Source organism: Emydura macquarii, unplaced genomic scaffold (genome assembly GCF_026122565.2).
Source record: "Emydura macquarii macquarii isolate MOO-44397 ecotype Brisbane River unplaced genomic scaffold, CSIRO-AGI_Emac_v2 contig_2636, whole genome shotgun sequence".
In the NCBI taxonomy this organism is placed as follows: Eukaryota; Metazoa; Chordata; order Testudines; family Chelidae; genus Emydura; species Emydura macquarii.
In genome coordinates this window covers 34,944,735-34,962,001 of record NW_027132773.1, presented here as the reverse complement: position 1 = coordinate 34,962,001, position 17,267 = coordinate 34,944,735, and the positions used below count along the sequence as shown (strand labels likewise).

The window sequence follows — 17,267 nt, the reverse complement described above, 5'->3', positions numbered from 1 at the left end:
GTTGCTCGCTAGCTATTTTCCTGCTGTGTAACATACACATTTGAGAAGACTTATCTTTTGAACATAGCAAGATGGATTTTTTTCTTAATGTCTGGAATCCAGTGAATGATTTCAAAGTGAAAGAGGTCACTGCATATTTGGTATTTTATAAACAATATTTAATACCTGCAGGTATGTGTGTGTATGTATCACATGTATTGGTTTCTGTTTCTGTCTTCCCTTGGGCCTGTTCCCAAGTCATTGAGGTCCATGAAAAAGCTCCCATTTGTTAAAATAGGCTTTGGGTTAGGCACATTGTGAGGTATACTTGGTGTTCTTGTCTTGTGTACTTGCCATAACTTTTTAGTTTACCTCCATTATATGATAAAGTAATAAGACTTAAACCTAAAAAAATAATCCCTCCGTTTCCACAAACTTTATTCCAGTGATCCATCACTTCCACAAGTGTCACTGGATATCTGCTTCCCCAGCTTACATATAAGGGGTGTATCTAGAATGTCAAATGCTAGTTGATATCAACTTATTTTTATAATTATAAAAAGCCCAAAATTGTGTGAGGTTCTTTGCTCCTCGTCCGATTAGATGAGTAATATATAGCAGAGCCAAAGTTTCTTGCATGCTTGCTCCCTTGTTGGGTTTGTTTTTTGTTTTGTTTTTTTTTTAGTCAGTTATTTCCCTTGTCACACAAAGACAGGTTGCAGCAGAAACTATTGATTTATTTTTTAAAAAATTATTCATTACAGAGAGGGGAAGGTTGCAGTGGGGGAGGTCTAGGTTGGATATTAGGAAAAGTTTTTCACTAGGAGGGTGGTGAAACACTGGAATGGATTACTTAGGGAGGTGGTGGAATCTCCATCTTTAGAGGTTTTTAAGCTGCTGCTTGAGAAAGCCCTGGCTGGGATGATTTAGCTGAGGTTAGTCCTGCTTTGAGCAGGGGGTTGGACTAGATGAACTCCTGATGTCCCTTCCAACTCTAATCTTCTATGATTCTATGATCTATATCAGGATCCTATTGGGAAAACAGAATTGAAAGAGTGGTCTGAAAACTTAAAATTTGGAGACCTGGATTTCCTAATGGATCTGGCCTGTAGTTTTATCATTCTTTCCTCCAACCCACCTCATTGCAGGCTATCAAATGTATGGAAGTAGATCCTCTTGTCCTCGAAATTGACCCTCAAGAAGATGTTTAATTTAGTTTCCTCCATTTGGAAAACTTTGTTTTGCATTCTGGGCAGTACTTTCTCAAACTAAACAAGCTTCACAACTCAACACATCTCAGGGAATTGCCCCTAAAATGGATTCTTATGTAGGTTAGATTTTGAGATCTTTCCAGAGAAAACTGAATGTTCATGTAATGATCCTAGAAGTTCATAGTTTTTGTTTTATAGGCAACATGTAACAGGCAATAGATAAGAGGATTGAGCTGTGAAAAAATTAAGGCTCAAGTTTTCATGCATTTTGCTTGTGCTTGATTAGGTGCACAAATCCTACATGCTTGGGAGTGAACTCAATTTATACATTTGGCTCATGCCAAAATTGGACACCGATGGCGCATGCACGCTGGAAAGTTTGGCCCTGAGGAAAGAAGGTGAAACAGAATTGCAGACAGAGGATGCCCAAAAAAGTTTGGCCTCTAGTTACCTTTTAATTCATAGAAAATATGAGGAAATGCAGCAGATTCAGATTGGCCGCCAAGTTGCAGAAATCAAAACAACATGCAAGATTTCTCATTTACTGACTTATTCTCAGAATGTTTTCAAGTACTTGTCATTTTTCTTATAGGGTTTCCAAGCAGCTCAAAAGGAGGCTCAAGTTAAAGTTCTTGAAGGACGCCTTAAGCAAACTGAAATTACAAGTGCTACTCAAAATCAGCTGCTATTTCATATGCTGAAAGAGAAGGCAGAATTAAATCCTGAACTTGATGCTTTGCTGGGTCATGCTTTGCAAGGTAATTTTGGCATCTTATAAAGCGGTGGTAAACTGCATGTGAGGTTGGCTTTTTGTGCATGTGGTATTAGGCATTTTAGGCCATTGCTTTTCTGAATAGATGCTGTATTTTAATAGCATACATTTAAAAATATACTCCACATTAGATGTGCATGCAAACCATTTTGAAAGTGTAATTAGGGTTTACAGACGTCTCTAGTATTGGTACCATCCCAATATTAGGGGCTTTGTCTTATATAGGCAACTACACCGCCCTTCCCTCTGTCTCCGCTACCCTCCTCCCATTAAAAAAAATTACCTTTTTTTTTTTTTTTTTTTTTTTTTTTTTTTTTTTGCGCACACTTGCTGTCTGGTTACCCTAAGTGTAGTATCCATGCAGCAGTGAAATGCAGGACATAAGAGAGTGTTGATTTCCACATTTTTTTAATTTGTTTTTTAACACGAAACTAAAATTGACAATTTGGTGTTACTTAAACTTCTAAAGACACACTTCTAAATATTTGTTCCTCTTCTCTCTTCATATGTGTGTACTTTTTGAAGGAGGTGTTATATGTCTGCTACAGCATCTATTCTATTTTCTCTTAGGTTAAACTATGAATAATATAGTTTAATGAGGGATTTTTTTAATGGATCGGTTTTGATTGGAGTGTTGCTTTTTGTTTCCTTGTCGCTGTTATTTACACAGACCTAGATAGCATACCACTGGGTAAGTATGTTTAGCTTCCTGTGTACTGTACAGCTGCATGAGTTACTAATTGTTCATGTACACTAACTGGTGCATCCTAGAAATTGTGAGCGTGTGAACAGTTTGCATGTACAATTTTGTATACATACTCATTATCACACAAGCTTAAAAACGCTCCTTCCTTTAGTGACGTCACTTAAAAATACTCATAATAGCTGATTTTTTTTAGAAGTTACGAAGCGAGTGCAGTAAATATGCTGTACGTAAGACTTGTTCCTAATTTACTTTTTTGAGTATGTTCATATATATAGTTCAATGGGGCTATTTCATCACATTTTATTATTGCTGTAGCTGTGACAAATATAACACTTGTATTTGACAAAAAGTAACTCTTAACATGCAATTAATTTTTTTAACCTTTTACAGATAACTTGTCTTTGAACTTAAATGCTTCACACAATGTGTATAATGCTCGCTCTATTACAGATTATTTTTCACTCTATTCAAGGCTTAATTTGTTTTATTCATTTTTGTAGACTTAGTGAGTGTATATTTTGTCACTTTCAAATGATTACCAAGGTAAGGAATACAAATTTAAAAAATCCTCCAAAACATCACACTATTTTGGCTGTTCTATATGAAGACATCAGAAATACCTCAGGTTTCCCAGAATCGGCAATTCCTTCTGTATGGTTTTGCAAAGTTTCTAACCATGTTGAATTGTCTTATGCTAATTTACACGTGTCAGATAACTTTCAGTGGTAGGGTTTTATGTAACCTAGTCAGTGGTTCTTCATAGAATATTTTGCACTTAAGGAGGCAGATGCTACCTTCATTATTATAGGTCTGTTGGTTTAAATTATCATAGCTTTTCTTGGCTTCATTGGCACTGTGATAATTTACATCCACTGAACACCCGCTTCAAGATATGTAGTTACATAAGGCTAGTATTTATTCAGGAATGATGTCACAGGTTGTTAGTATTATAGCTTGGATAAAATAGAAACTTGATCTTTTAATGTTAATATATTTTTATAAGCTTCAATAATAAGCATAAGCAGCCAAAAAATGAAGTCAATTTAAATTAGAGTAACATTTCTCCAACCTGCAGTCAATGTTGTTGTTTCTTCAGCTTTGGATATATTTTTAATCTTTTCAAAGGCATCTGGAGCATAAGTCAAGAAATTCTAGGTATTAAAAGCCAAAATAGATAGATATTCTGCAAGTATTTGCACAGTGCCTTTCATCTTACAGTCCCAGAATGCTTTGGAGGCATGAACTGTTTTGCAACACTCCCATGTCATTGATTAGCATAGTATTTTTATTTTGCAATGAGGAAACTGAGTCACAGTGAGATCAAGTGATCTGCCCAAGACCTGACAAGTGAGGAAACTTTTTTTTTCTAGTGTTGCATCTAATGTGAAAAAATATTATGGTCTAGAATGACAGGGTGGCTGAGAAACTATTTTCTGATGCCTGAGGATGTCTTGCATCCCTAAAAGTCCTGCATTCACTGATAGCAATGGAAAAATGCCCATTGACTTCAAGAGGAGCAGGATGAAACCCAACTCCTTTCATCAACATAACATTTATCCATATTATTTCTATGCATAAGACAAAGTGGAATTGTATTAATGCATTAAACCTTTCTAAACGTAGACAAACCTTTTTTAAAGACCAAGAAAGTCAGAATTTAAAAAAACAAAACAAAAAAACCAGCAGTTTTGTCTCTTACCCTGACAAAGTCACTCCTCTTCAGATTCACAAAGAAAGAAAAAAGAGGTTGGTCACAGTGATACATATTATGTAATTAGGTTAACAAGTTCCATCCTGTGCTGTTTTACAATGCTTGGCAATTAACCAGGCAACTGCACTGCTTGACTTGCCCAATTCATTTTATAGAGAATAAACCATATTCTAAATTACAAGTACAAAGCTAGAATGGTTTGTGTGTCCACCACTGTCCTGATGTACTAGTACAGCTTTGTAAATCAGAGTCTGCTTGTACTATATTTTATTGTGTATGGGAGGACTTCCTTCCAACTCTCCTCTCCCTTTCCTATTCAGACTGGCACTATATCAGCTGTTTGTGAAATGTTACTAGTGACTGATTTCTGAAACACCACTAGAATTGCTTTTCTCAATAATGAGATCTGGTCATTCATGATTCTTACTCTCAGCCATGAATGAGCTGATCAGCTTGAGAAGGGAGCAAGGCAAGTGTCATTTCCTGTGAATGAAATATACTGCCTCTCTGTACCTTAGTCAAACTAGTTACATTCTGACAGTTTGTCCTCACTTGCAAGATTCTCTTCTGTTCTTCAGGCACCTGCATCTCTGCTTTCATCTCCTGGTACTCTCCCCCATGTGATGGGCTATCTCCGCTCACCTTAATGCTTCCTTTGTCTCCTCTCTCTCAGAACTCCACACTCTGATTTCACTCTGCTGCCCATCACGGCCTCCCTCCTTTGTGCCTCATAATCTCACTTCAAATTCTGCCTCAAAATCCGTTTCATCTGGCTAGTGCTACATGCTAGTCTCCAGTCAGGGGCTTCCCACAGTCCCTCCTGGGCTTGGATTATAAAACAGACATAAAAAGGAGTTAATGTTACATGACAACTCAATTGAGTCCACAAACAAAACCTTCTTTTGTTTGGCCATCCTACTATTTCCTCTATTTCCCCCTCCACCACACTTTTGATTATCTGGCTTTTATTTTGTTGTGTTATCTGTACAAATTCAGTTGTAAGCATTTTGTGGCAGGGATGCAGGGTTAAATTCATCCCTAGTGTAAGCAGTATAATTTCTTTGAAGCCATAAGCCAACATGAGAAATATGTTAATTTTATCTTCAGTGTTTTGGAGGTATTCTTCTGTCTTCCCTCTCTTCTGTATACACATATTAATGAAACGCTTATCGAAAGCTCAATGTTGTGTTAAAATCTGAAGAGGAAGAAAAGGAAAACATGTGAAGTAGTATTCCTGTTAGTTGTCTGTCTTTGTATTATTGTTTTTTATCCAGTAATGGAAGTTACATTGTTAAATTAGTACAAAAGTTGAAGTGCTATTGAGATCATCATCTGGGTTTAGGTTGACAAGTTCTTTGGAGTTTGTGGAAGCATTTTTGGATGTGGATAGTCTGATTACGATAAGGCAGCATTTACATTAGCCCCGTTTGCTCTCTACTGTTTGTGGTTCATCTGAGGGTTCTTTCCTACTTTTTCCAGAAGTATGAGCTTTAATAAATATATTGACAGACCTGGTGTATCATTGATACTAGAGCTGGCAGGAAGTTTTTCTAATAAATATTTTTTTGTCATAAAAATGCTGATTTGTTGAAACTGAAACTATGGGAATATACAGGGTTAGATGAAAGTTTCATCAAGAAGTTTCTCAGGTCTAAGGATGGAATTTCTGGACAAAATGAGAGAGAGAAGCTGAGACACATCACAGAATCACCCAATAGTTAGAGCACTCACTTGTGATGTCATCTGGGACCTGATTCAGAACAGATACTTGAACACAGGTGTCCCAACCACATCCCAAGTGAGTGCCCTGACTACCAGGCTATTGGCTGTTCTGGGATTTGGATGTTTGTCTGTCTCTCCTGTTGGAGCTATCCTGCTGTACCTATTTCAGAGCTGGGACTCAAATCCAGATCTTTCGTATCCCACGGGATAACTAAGAAGGGACTTTCCTTAAATATTGCATCTACTGCATTTAAAAAAAATTGTTCTAAATTAATCTTCAATTAAAATGCAAATAGGTATGCTACTGCCTTTCTCCGATGAGGTAACACATTATGTTGTTCTGTTGTGTTTTCCTTTGTCTGATTTCTTAGCTTTTGTGTTTTTCAATTACATTGTTTTTAATATCAAAAGTACATAAATACTGGACTGGTTGACTTAATTTACCATCTTGCATTGTTTGCATGCAAATTTGTTAATCTGATGTGTATGATTTACTGTTACAGTGAATGACATGCATGCTGGTGTTTGTCTTATGTCAGCAGATGTTTGTACCCATTTTGTTATAGGAGTCAGGTCTACTGCACAGCCTCTTTTTGCACTTAGTTTAAATGTAGAGTTTGTAGTTCTTTAGGAAGCTGTTCTGCAATGTTAGATGGTGGTATCATCCTGCTCTAAAATTTAAATGCTTGTAAACTAATGGGGTACTTGCTTTTGTCAATCCAATCACTGAAAATAATCCCCAGATCACTTGGCTTAAAAGAAACAGGAAAACATTTTTCCCCTCAGAATTCGGGTGTCGCTTCCTATAGCTGAGTAATTACAAAAGAAGAGGGAGAGAACTGTCGTGTCTATCCACGAATGCATTTCACACTACTCACTATTAATCTTTTCTTTCTGTCTTTCCTAAATTTTCCCAGAATTCCCCTTATAAGTATGTCATTCTGGTTTTTGTACTTCATTGAAAGTACGCTGTTAAAAAATGTAGGAACACTCTCTTGACACTCTAAAGCTGAGATTTTCAAAGGCTCCTATGAAAATTAGATGCCTAACTCTTACTGAAATTCAATGGGAACTGTCAGTGAACTCTCTTAAACTCTTTTGAAAATCACCATTGTAGTGGTTTTAAGTGGTTCCTCCCTTTCAGCCTTGGAGGAAGGTCACTCTGCCTCACTACAACCACCTTAATATATATTTCCTCACTGGAAGAGAAACGAAGATGAATTAAATGTACTCCTTGTTTTCTAGGAAGTGGTGTTTAGCACTTAGTCCGTACACCTGTGATACATAAGCTTTCTAATGTTCTCTTTTTGGAAATTTTCTAGAAAATGTAGAAGATAGTTCTGATGAAGATGCCCCACTGCACAGCCCTGGAGCAGAAGGAAGGTAAAAGAGCTCTGTAAACCGTATAACTTGCCTTGTTTCCAGAAAAATAAATGTAACTTTTTGTTTTCTTTTCCTAGGTCATTCTTGATCTATTAGAAAATATTCTTTATACTAGTGTCTTCTCATTTTACTCACAAATTCAGCCAAAGAAAACCCCTAAAACTGTCAAGAAGTAAAGAAAAATACTTTAGTTCTGCAAAAATTAATTAGTGTCACTGTTCTCCTTTTAGTTCCTTGTCTTCAGACCTCATGAAGCTTTGTGGTGAAGTCAAGCCCAAAAGTAAGGTAAGACACACTGTAGTAGTAACTCTTGTAAAACACCTTCTTTGAGAGTCATGCATTTCTCCTTTTCTGATTACATAAGTTATAGTCCTCAAATGCTGTCAGGAAAGATGCACAATTAATAGGTCTTCTTATAAAGGTCTAAGCTAGTTTGAAGTACAGCTCAATTCTTTGTGCCCTTTACTTTTCTGACCTTCAGGATATTCAGGTTGTGTAGTGGCTGTTAGTCTCACAACAGCTGCAGCTTCCCTTTTCAAATCTTGCACACACCAACACTTCTCCAAGTCAGAGATGCACAGTGGAACTTTCCTTATCCTTTTAGCCCTTTCTTCAACAAAGCATGTGTCTCAGTGCTTTGTTGAATAGGACTGGGATTACTCATGTGCTTACAATTAAACATGCTTTGGTTAATTGGGGACTGTAATGAGGTGGCCTGCCTCTTTAAGGGCTGGAAGCATGGAGCTGGCTGGCCTCCTAAAATTAGTCCTGTCTGTCATCACACTTGGGATGAGATATGGAGTTTAATAAGTGGAACCCACAGGGAAGGGGATTCCCCTATACAGAGCAGTAGAAACCTGCAGCAGAGGATGCTTAGGAAGAGACAGCCAGAGTGAAGGTGAAATAAGAGACTTCAGCAGAGACGTGCCCAGACAGGGAATGGCTGGTAGGAGCAAGTGGACGCCAGTGGGGAACCCTGACTTTTCAGGGAAAAGACTTCAGGAAGGAAAGGCCTGGGCGACACTCAGCAAGAAGAGTAGGAGTATGCACTTGATGGTGATTTGAGAACTTTTTTTTATGAATATTTTGTTAATAAATCCAGCCCCAGGGAGGGGTGTTGCTGAACTTGAGAAGAGTTTTTGTTAATTTGATTAAGAGATCCTTAAAAAGTTGAGAAATGGAGGCAGTACCTCAGCACAGTGACCTCAGGCCACTAGGGGATGCTCGGGAGACAGGCAACCCGTTTACAGAGATTTAGTAACAAAACAAGAGCCATAATCCTATAGCAACTCACAAACACCATTGTTCACACATGGTTAACTATTGCAGAATGATAATGGACAGAGTTAAATTCCTTATTTTGTTAGATCTTCTATGATACCACATTTATTTCCTGGTATCTATTTCACACCCTCTCCTTCCTTTGAAACATGGACAAGTAACTAGGTAGTTGACTGTAGAGTTAAGTGTAGCTGGTATAACTACTGAATAGTAAAATTTAATGATGGGCTTAAAAATGTACCATTGACACACTGAGTGAGTGCTCTTATCTTTAAAACACAAGTTGATTATTTTTATTATTATTTTATTTTAAATTCAGGCCCGCCGGAGGACCACTACCCAGATGGAACTGCTGTATGCAGATAGCAGCGATTTAGCCCCTGACAGTAGTGCAGCAGGCACCATTTTGCCTGGCCCTCTAACACCTGTTGCAGAAGTGCAAGAGAGTGGGATGCATACTGATACAATTGATACTTCTGCTAGGGAAAGGGACCTCATTCCCCCACCATCTGGCTTACCTTCTAAAATAGGCAGCATGTAAGTTTGGCCAAGCTGTACTTACTACCTTTTGCTTTTTAAAAATGCACGTTGCCAATTTCTTGTAATATCTGATTTTGAATTTTACAAAGGAGGACAATGGATTGCAGACTAATCAAGTAGCATTCAGAAAGCTGTTCCTTGGCCTCCTCTGCAACCGCCCCAGGAGCACACGTATGCTGTTGTAATTAATATAGTTTGAGACATTTCTTAAGTAGGTTTCTTTAGCGAAACTACTTTAGGCTTGTTTGTAAATAGTGGATGCAATCATTTGGTATCATTGATGCTTCTTGTTTTGTTAGTGATGTGTGAAATGCAAATGATAGAGGGAAAAGTCTTTTCAGAAACATCAACAAGACCTTAAAAAGAAACACTTTGCAAATCTGAAGTAAAGCATATTAAAACAAAGCAACCTAATACAAACTTAAATTTTGTAGTAGTAATATAAGTCTGGGTCCTAATGACTTGGGGGGAAAAAACTTGAGATACATTTTGTGTTTACTGTATTTAAAATAGAGCAGCCTAAATTTACAGTACATTAAAAAAATCCTTATCAATTTTAATAGTGTATTATCAAAACAACACTGTAAACGTGCACATGAAGACACAAATTACATATGTACACTGAGTCCCATCAGTGCCTTCGCAATTACAGTACATTTTAGCTGAAGAGTTTTTAATGATTGAAAGTATTCGTTAATTACTTAATTTTATTTATCAAATTTAACTTTGGGGACACAAATCTTTCCCACTTTTTATATACTGAAATTACTATTATCAGTCATTCACAGGCATGGAACTTTTCGTTAGCTTTTAGATACTAATCCCACGTTCTGTCACATGTAAGCTGAATGCACTTGCCACATTAAACAATATGAAAAAATACCATAGCTATTTTTAGGTTAGATGCTGGCGTAAGGTGTTCTTCACAGGATCCATCTGTCCTATTCCCATAAATAATATGAAAAAATACAGTAGTCTATCCCCATAGCTATTTTAGGTTATAGATGCTGGCATAAGGCGTTCTTCACTGGATCCATCTGTCCTATTCCCATAAAACTATTACTTTTTTCATGGAAGTCTCTACTGTCAAGTGTACATTTAATTTTAACAATTTCAAATTTTTCTAGCATGTGCTTAAGGTGGCAGTAAAACATTGCTGACAGTGATTGTTAACATATGCTGATGGCTTCATTGCTTTTACGAGTAGAATATGCTCAGAAGGAGTGCTAGTGGTGTTGCAGAGGGGGAATGATCAGGATATGCTGAGAAACCAGCTTATTTCAGCATTTAGTGTGTGAGATGACTAGAGACTGTTGGAGCTCCAAGATTTAATAACATCGTGTTTTGACTTGGAATCCGAGTTCGAGTAATATCTTTTTGCCTCACTATAGTTATTAAATTGTACCCATTATGAAAGATAATTTTATTTTGCCTCATTGCTAATTATCTAACTTCAAACATTAGAAGCATTATAGTTGATCCTCTTTAGTAAATTGTTCTGCTCAGTAGTGGACTTCACTTACTTCTGTACTTCATTGATCATACTTTAGCAGATGAGTTATTAAACTTTTTGTCTCAAACAGTTCTTAGTGGTAGGTAGGTTCTGTTTAATACTGTAGCTCACTTAGAACTTAGATTAATTTACTTGCTACAGTATTAAATTTCCCTTCTTACTCTTGCAAATTATTGCTGATTATTTGTTGTTGAAACAAGGTTACCTTTGAAAATCTATCTGTGCTTTTTACTTGGTCGTGCAGTAAAGTTGCAATGCTAACTCTGTTGCATCAAAATTGTTCCTATCGTAGCAGAATGGGATGTTGTTCTTTGTAGGATCATGCAGCAAAAATAATAGTGGGGGGAGGGAGGGCAATTCATCTACAATAGATGGCTCTGCAGTCTATAATAGTAGGAGAAAGCAAAAACATCTTGCGATGTAAATTATTTCTATCTGTAGATGTTCACTTCCTTTAATTTGTCTCAATGTAAAAGTCCCTTTTGAGAGCTTGAACCAGCTTCCATTGAAATGAGGATCTTTTTCCATTTCCATTTTAAGAGCTAAATCGAGCCCTAATTCAATACCTTATTAATACCATGATCTCAGATCAAAATCCAACTATTTTTTTAAAATATGGTTGTGTAGATGCAATACTCCCACTGCAGAGCTGTGCCGTTTGTTTCTGTAAGACCTTGTCTACATGAAAAATTACACCAATTTAACGTAAATCCTTTTTTAAACTGACTTAGTTAAATGAGTGCAAGCCCCTGTGTGGGCACTTTATTTCAGTTTAGTGAATTATTTCAGTTTAAACTAATTCCTAATAGGCTTAAACTGAACGGAAGTAAACTTAGTTGAAACCAATATAAGAATGTCCACACAACCTTTTGCACTGATTTAACAAAATCGGTTTAAAAATCACACCTTAAGTCAAACTGGTACAGCTTTGTTTTGTAGGCAAAACATCAGTATATAGGGACAGAGTCTGATCTTGGATGTTAAACACCAGCATTGATGTCAAACATACAGTCTGCATTCCCGCCAACTGTCCCTCCTGATGCTGTTATGTGCTCCACATGAGAACGTTCAGGGAATGTGTACAGTGCGAAAAAGATGTGTTCTTAATTTAGGTTAAAATTTTAATGAAGACACAGCAAACTCAGTTTAGCAGCTCAAGTTAAAGCCTATAAGTGAACCTGAGGTTGAACTTGAGCTGCTAACATGAGTTAAAATGCTATTTTAAGCTGACCTAACTAACTTGAGTTAAGAACACACCTTTTTTGCAGTACAGACACAAAATGGCCATACTGGGTCAGACCAATAGTCCATCTTGGCCAAAATCCTGTCTTCCAACAGTGGCCAATGCCAGGTATTACAGGGGAATGAACTGAACAGGGCAGTTATTGAGTGATCCATCCCCTGTTGTCCAGCCCCAGCATCTGATAGTCAGATGCTTAGACATCCTTCTTGAACATATGATTCTTCTTTTTATCCAGTTAAATTTTTGGACTTCACAAGATTCCCTGGCAACGAATTCCACAGGTTTGACTGTGTGTTGTATGAAGAAGTACTTCCTTTTGTTTGTTTTAAATCTGCTGACTATTAATATAATCAGGTGACCGCTGGTTCTAGTGTTCTATGAAGGGATAAATAACACTTCCTTATTCACTCTCTCCACACCAATAATGAGTTTATAGACATCCATCATACCTTCCCTTAGTTGTCGCTTTTCTAAAATGAATAGTCCCAGTATTTTTAATTTCTCCTCCTAAGGAAGCTGTTCCATACCCCTGGTCATTTTTGTTGCCCATCTCTGTACCTTTTCCAATCCTAATATATCTTTTCTGAGATGGGGTGACCAGATTTCCAAGCAGTATTCCGGTTGTGGGGGTACCATGGATTTATATAGTGGCATTATATTTTCTGTCCTATTATCTATCCCTTTACTAATGGTTCCTAACATTCTGTTAGCTTTTTTTGACTGCTGTTGCACATTGAGTGGATGTTTTCAGAGAACTATCCACAATGACTCCAAGTTCTGTTTCTTGAGTGATAACAGCTAATCTGACCCCATCATTTTGTATGTAGCATTTTGTTTCCAATGCTATTTATCAACCTTGAATTTCATCTGTTATTTTGTTGCCCAATCACACAGCTTCGTGAGATACCTTTTTGTAACTTTAAGTGCTTAGATACAAATGCTAATAGGCTAAATACTAAGATGGGTGAACTTAAATACCTTGTATTAAATGAGGATATTGATATAATAAGCATCACAGAAACTTGGTGGAATGAGTTTAACCAATGGGACGCAGTAATACCAGGGTACAAAATATATCAGAACGACAGAATAAGTTGTACTGGTGAAGTACCACTATATGTGAAAGAAAACATAGTTAAATGAAATAAAAATCTTAAATGAAGAAACTGTGCCATAAAATCTCTATGGATAGTAATTCGATGCTTGAATAATCAGAATGTAGCAGTAGGGATATACTACTGACCACCTGAATAGGATGGTGATGGTGACTGTGAAATACTCAGGAAGATTACAGAGGCTATAAAAATAAAAAACTCAATAATAATGGTGGATTTCAGCTATCCCCATATTGACTGGGTACATGTCACCTCAGGACAAGATGCAGAGATAAAGTTTCTTGACACCTTAAATGACTGCTGCTTGGAGTAGCTAGTCCTGGACCTACTAGAGGAGAGGCAATTCTTGATTTAGTCCTAAGTGGAGCACAGGATCTAGTACACAAGGTGAATATAGCTGAACTACTTGGTAATAGTGACCATAACATATTAAAATTTAACATGCCTGTGGGGTGGAAGGGGGGGATACCAAAGCAGCCTACCAAAGTAACATTTAATTTTAGAAAATGGAAATATATAAAAATGAGGACATTAGTTAAACAGAAATTAAAAGGTACAGTGCCAAAAGTGAAATCCCTGCTAGCTGCATGGAAACTTTTTAAAGGCTCAATTTATATATGTATCCCAAATTAAAAAAACATAGTAAGAGGACCAAAAAAAAAAGTGCCACCGTGGATAAACAATAAAGTAAAAGAAGCAGGTAGAGGCAAAAAAGCATCCTTTAAAAATTGGAAGTTAAATCCTATTGAGAAAAATAGAAAGGAGCATAAACTCTAGCATGTGAAGTATAAAAATATAACTAGGAAGGCCAAAAAAGAATTTGAAGAACAGTACATCAGAAGCAGGAAACCTGCTAAAGAACCAGTGGGGCCTCTGGATGATTGGGATGCTAAAGGAGCACTCAAGGAAGATAAGGCTATTGCAGAGAAACTAAATGCATTCTTTGCATAGGTCTTCATGGCTGAGGATGTAAGGGAGATTCCCAGACCTGAGCCATTTTTTCTAGGTGATAAATCTGAGGAACTGTCCCAGACGGAGTGAGGTGTCATTAGAGGAGGTTTTGGAGCAAACTGATAAATTAAACAGGAATAATTGAACAGGACCAGATGGTATCCACCCAAAAGTTCTGAACAAACTGAAATATGAAATTTCAGAACTACTAACTATGGAATGTAACCTATCATTTTAAATCATCTTCTGTACCACATGACTGGAGGATAACTAATGTGATGCCAATTTTTTAAAAAGGCTCCAGAGACAATCACGGCAATTACAGGCTGGTAAGCCTAACTTCAGTACCAGGCAAATTGGCTGAAACTATAGTAAAGAACAGAATTATCAGACACCTAGATGAACACAGTTTGTTGGGAAAGAGTCAATGTGGTTTTTGTAAAAGGGAAATCATGCCTCACCAATCTATTAGAATTCTTTGGGTGGGGGGCGGTCAAAAATGTGGACAAAGGTGATCCAGTGGATATCATGTATTTGGAATTTCAGAAAGCCTTTGACAAGATCCCGCAACAAAGTAAGGTGTCATGGGACAACGGGGAAGGTCTCCTGGATCAGTAACTGGTTAGAAGACAGGAAACTAAGGGTAGGAATTACTGGTCAGTTGTCAGAATGGAGAGAGGTAAATAGCAGGCTCCCCCAAGGATATGTACTGGGACTACTGCTGTTCAACATATTTAGAAATTATTTGGAAAAAGGGTAAACAGGAAATTTATTGATTTTGTTCCAAAATCTCCTCTGACACCTCAATCTGGGACAGTTCCTCAGATGTCACCTAAAAAGAATGATTCAGATGTGGGACTCTCCCTTACATCCTCTGTGGCGAAGACCGATGCAAAGAATACATTTAGCTTCTTTGCGACAGCCTTGTCTTTCTTGGGTGCTCCTTTAGCACATTGATCGTGCGACTGTGCAGTGACCCCACTGATTGTTTGGCAGGCTTCCTGCTTCTGATGTACTTTAAAAAAAGAATTTGCTTCTAGTTTTTGTGTCTTTTTTTCTAGTTGCTCTTCAAATTCTCTTTTGGCCTTCCTAATTATACTTTTATACTTGACTTGCCAGAATTCAAGTTCCTTTCTATTTTCCTCAGTGGGATTTGACTTCCAGTTTTTAAAAGATGCCCTTTTACCTGTATCCACCTCTTTTTACTCTGTTGTTTAGCCATGGTAGTATTATTTTTGGTCCTTTTATTAATTTTGTGCTGTACACTTAGTTTCAGCCTCTATTATGGTGTTTCCATGAAGCTTGCAGGCATTTCATTCTTGTGCCTATTCCTTTTAATTTCCATTTAATGAGCTTCCTCATTTTTGTGTAGTTCCCCTTTTTTAAATTAAATGCTACCATATTGGTCATCTTTGAAATTTCTCCCCAAAAAAGGATGTTAAATTTAATTACATTCTGGTCGCTATTATTGAACAGTTCAGCTATATTCACCTCTTGGACCAGCTCATGTGCCTCGTTTAGGACTAAATCAAGAATTGCCTCTCCCCCTTGTGGTTCCAGGACTAGCTGCTCCAAGTAGCAGTCATTAATGGTGTCTAAAAAATTTTATCTCTGCACCCTGTCCTAAGGTGGTGTGTACCCAGTCAATATGGGGATAATTGAAATCCCCCATTATCATTGAGTTTTCTGTTTTTTGTAGCCTCTCTAATCTTCATGAGTATTTCAGTCACCATCATCATCATGGCCCCATGGCCAGTAGTATATCCCTACTGCTGTACTTTTATTATTCAAGCATAGACTTTCTGTCCATAGAGATTCTATGGTACAGTTGCATTCATTTAAGATTTTTACTATATTAGTTACAATGACAGTTGGATGTCAGTGTTAATTGTTGCATTGGTGATCATTTTAGCAGATGTAAAGGGGTTGGGGGGAGGCCTGGGGTGTGAGAGTTGGAAATCACTGCAGGGAAGGAAATGTGGAGGGAGAGACACACAGACAAGAACAGAGAAAGAAGAGAGTGGGAAGAAACAAAGGAGAGAAATAGCTATGTTCCAAACAAGGGGCGTATTATTCCACTTCATGAAACTGAATGCGACAATAAAGAACTTACTAAATAATAGTAACTAATAGTTTAATTACCCTGCATAGGCCGGATTTTATCCTTCACTTTTGTGCAAGCATCTCACGAACATCAGTGGGTGTTCTGCTGTGGATAGGAGGGAGGATGGAGTCCAAAATTTATGCTCCAGTCCATGGATCATAACTAAAAATAGAATTCCTCCTTCCCCATTGACTGGGATGACACCCCTGCTCAACTATTAAAATTACTTCAGTAAATTGCCTTTTATGATTATGTCAATGTATTGTTTATATATGTCTGATATCTGGCCCATTGTGTTCTTTAGCGTTCTTTCTTTACTTTTTTAAAAATAAAATTGGCATATGTTTTATGAGTATTGAACCATAAGGTTTCCAAGAAGAAATTTAAAGAGTGGAGCCAGTTAAACTCAAGAGTTACCCCATGTCCATAAGCCAATGGATATGAGGATAAAAGTATTATGAGATCTAAGAAATTCCAAAATTTGAGAGCTATATATTGAGACTAAATCTGAGTTGTAGAACTGCAGCTTGAATATATGAGAAGCAATTTTAACAAATACTGAAAGATAAAATAATCTTCCCTGTTACCTTAGCTCTAGACAGTCATCTCTGACAGAGAAGAAAATACCTGAATCTTCACCTTTAACAAAGAGAAAGGCCTATGAGAAAGCAACAGAGAAGCCAAAAGTGAAAGAACAGAAACAGTAAGAATTCTTTTTTTTTTTCTTTTTTTTTTCTAAAGTTATTCAGCCTTTGGAAAGTATTCTTGAAAAATAATAGATTTGTTTTACATCATTTTATTCTAGATTAACTCTTTAATGGTGGCAGTGAAATTATTATCCATTGTCAGGTTCCTATGTCTGTTTTTTAATGGTATTCTTCTGTACTGTATGCAACTTGGTGTATGCAGCTTGGTCACTAAAAGGGAGTCCTCTTGAGTATTTGTCCTAAAAGTATTAGGGTTAAAAGTCCTAAATGCCTTTGAGAAAAGCTGCATTTTATTCTTTTTACAAGAACTCCTTCATTTTACATATGCC

The 17,267-nt window shown here is 37.1% G+C and overlaps 1 protein-coding gene across 9 annotated transcripts in view; it reads left to right on the top strand.

Annotated features, from left to right (window-relative positions):
• The window catches only part of KIF21A (kinesin family member 21A), a 131,192-nt gene that overhangs the window by 90,422 nt on the left and 23,503 nt on the right, over window positions 1–17,267 (top strand). For 6 of the 9 annotated variants that reach the window (XM_067564427.1, XM_067564419.1, XM_067564426.1 and 3 more), the window contains exons 22-27: window positions 1,783–1,948; window positions 2,633–2,653; window positions 7,424–7,484; window positions 7,715–7,769; window positions 9,085–9,302; window positions 16,824–16,934. In XM_067564427.1, the coding sequence (XP_067420528.1) occupies window positions 1,783–1,948; window positions 2,633–2,653; window positions 7,424–7,484; window positions 7,715–7,769; window positions 9,085–9,302; window positions 16,824–16,934 (632 nt within the window). The remainder of the gene's footprint in view (window positions 1–1,782; window positions 1,949–2,632; window positions 2,654–7,423; window positions 7,485–7,714; window positions 7,770–9,084; window positions 9,303–16,823; window positions 16,935–17,267) is intronic. The other 3 variants (XM_067564423.1, XM_067564421.1, XM_067564420.1) reach the window with 1 other exon arrangement.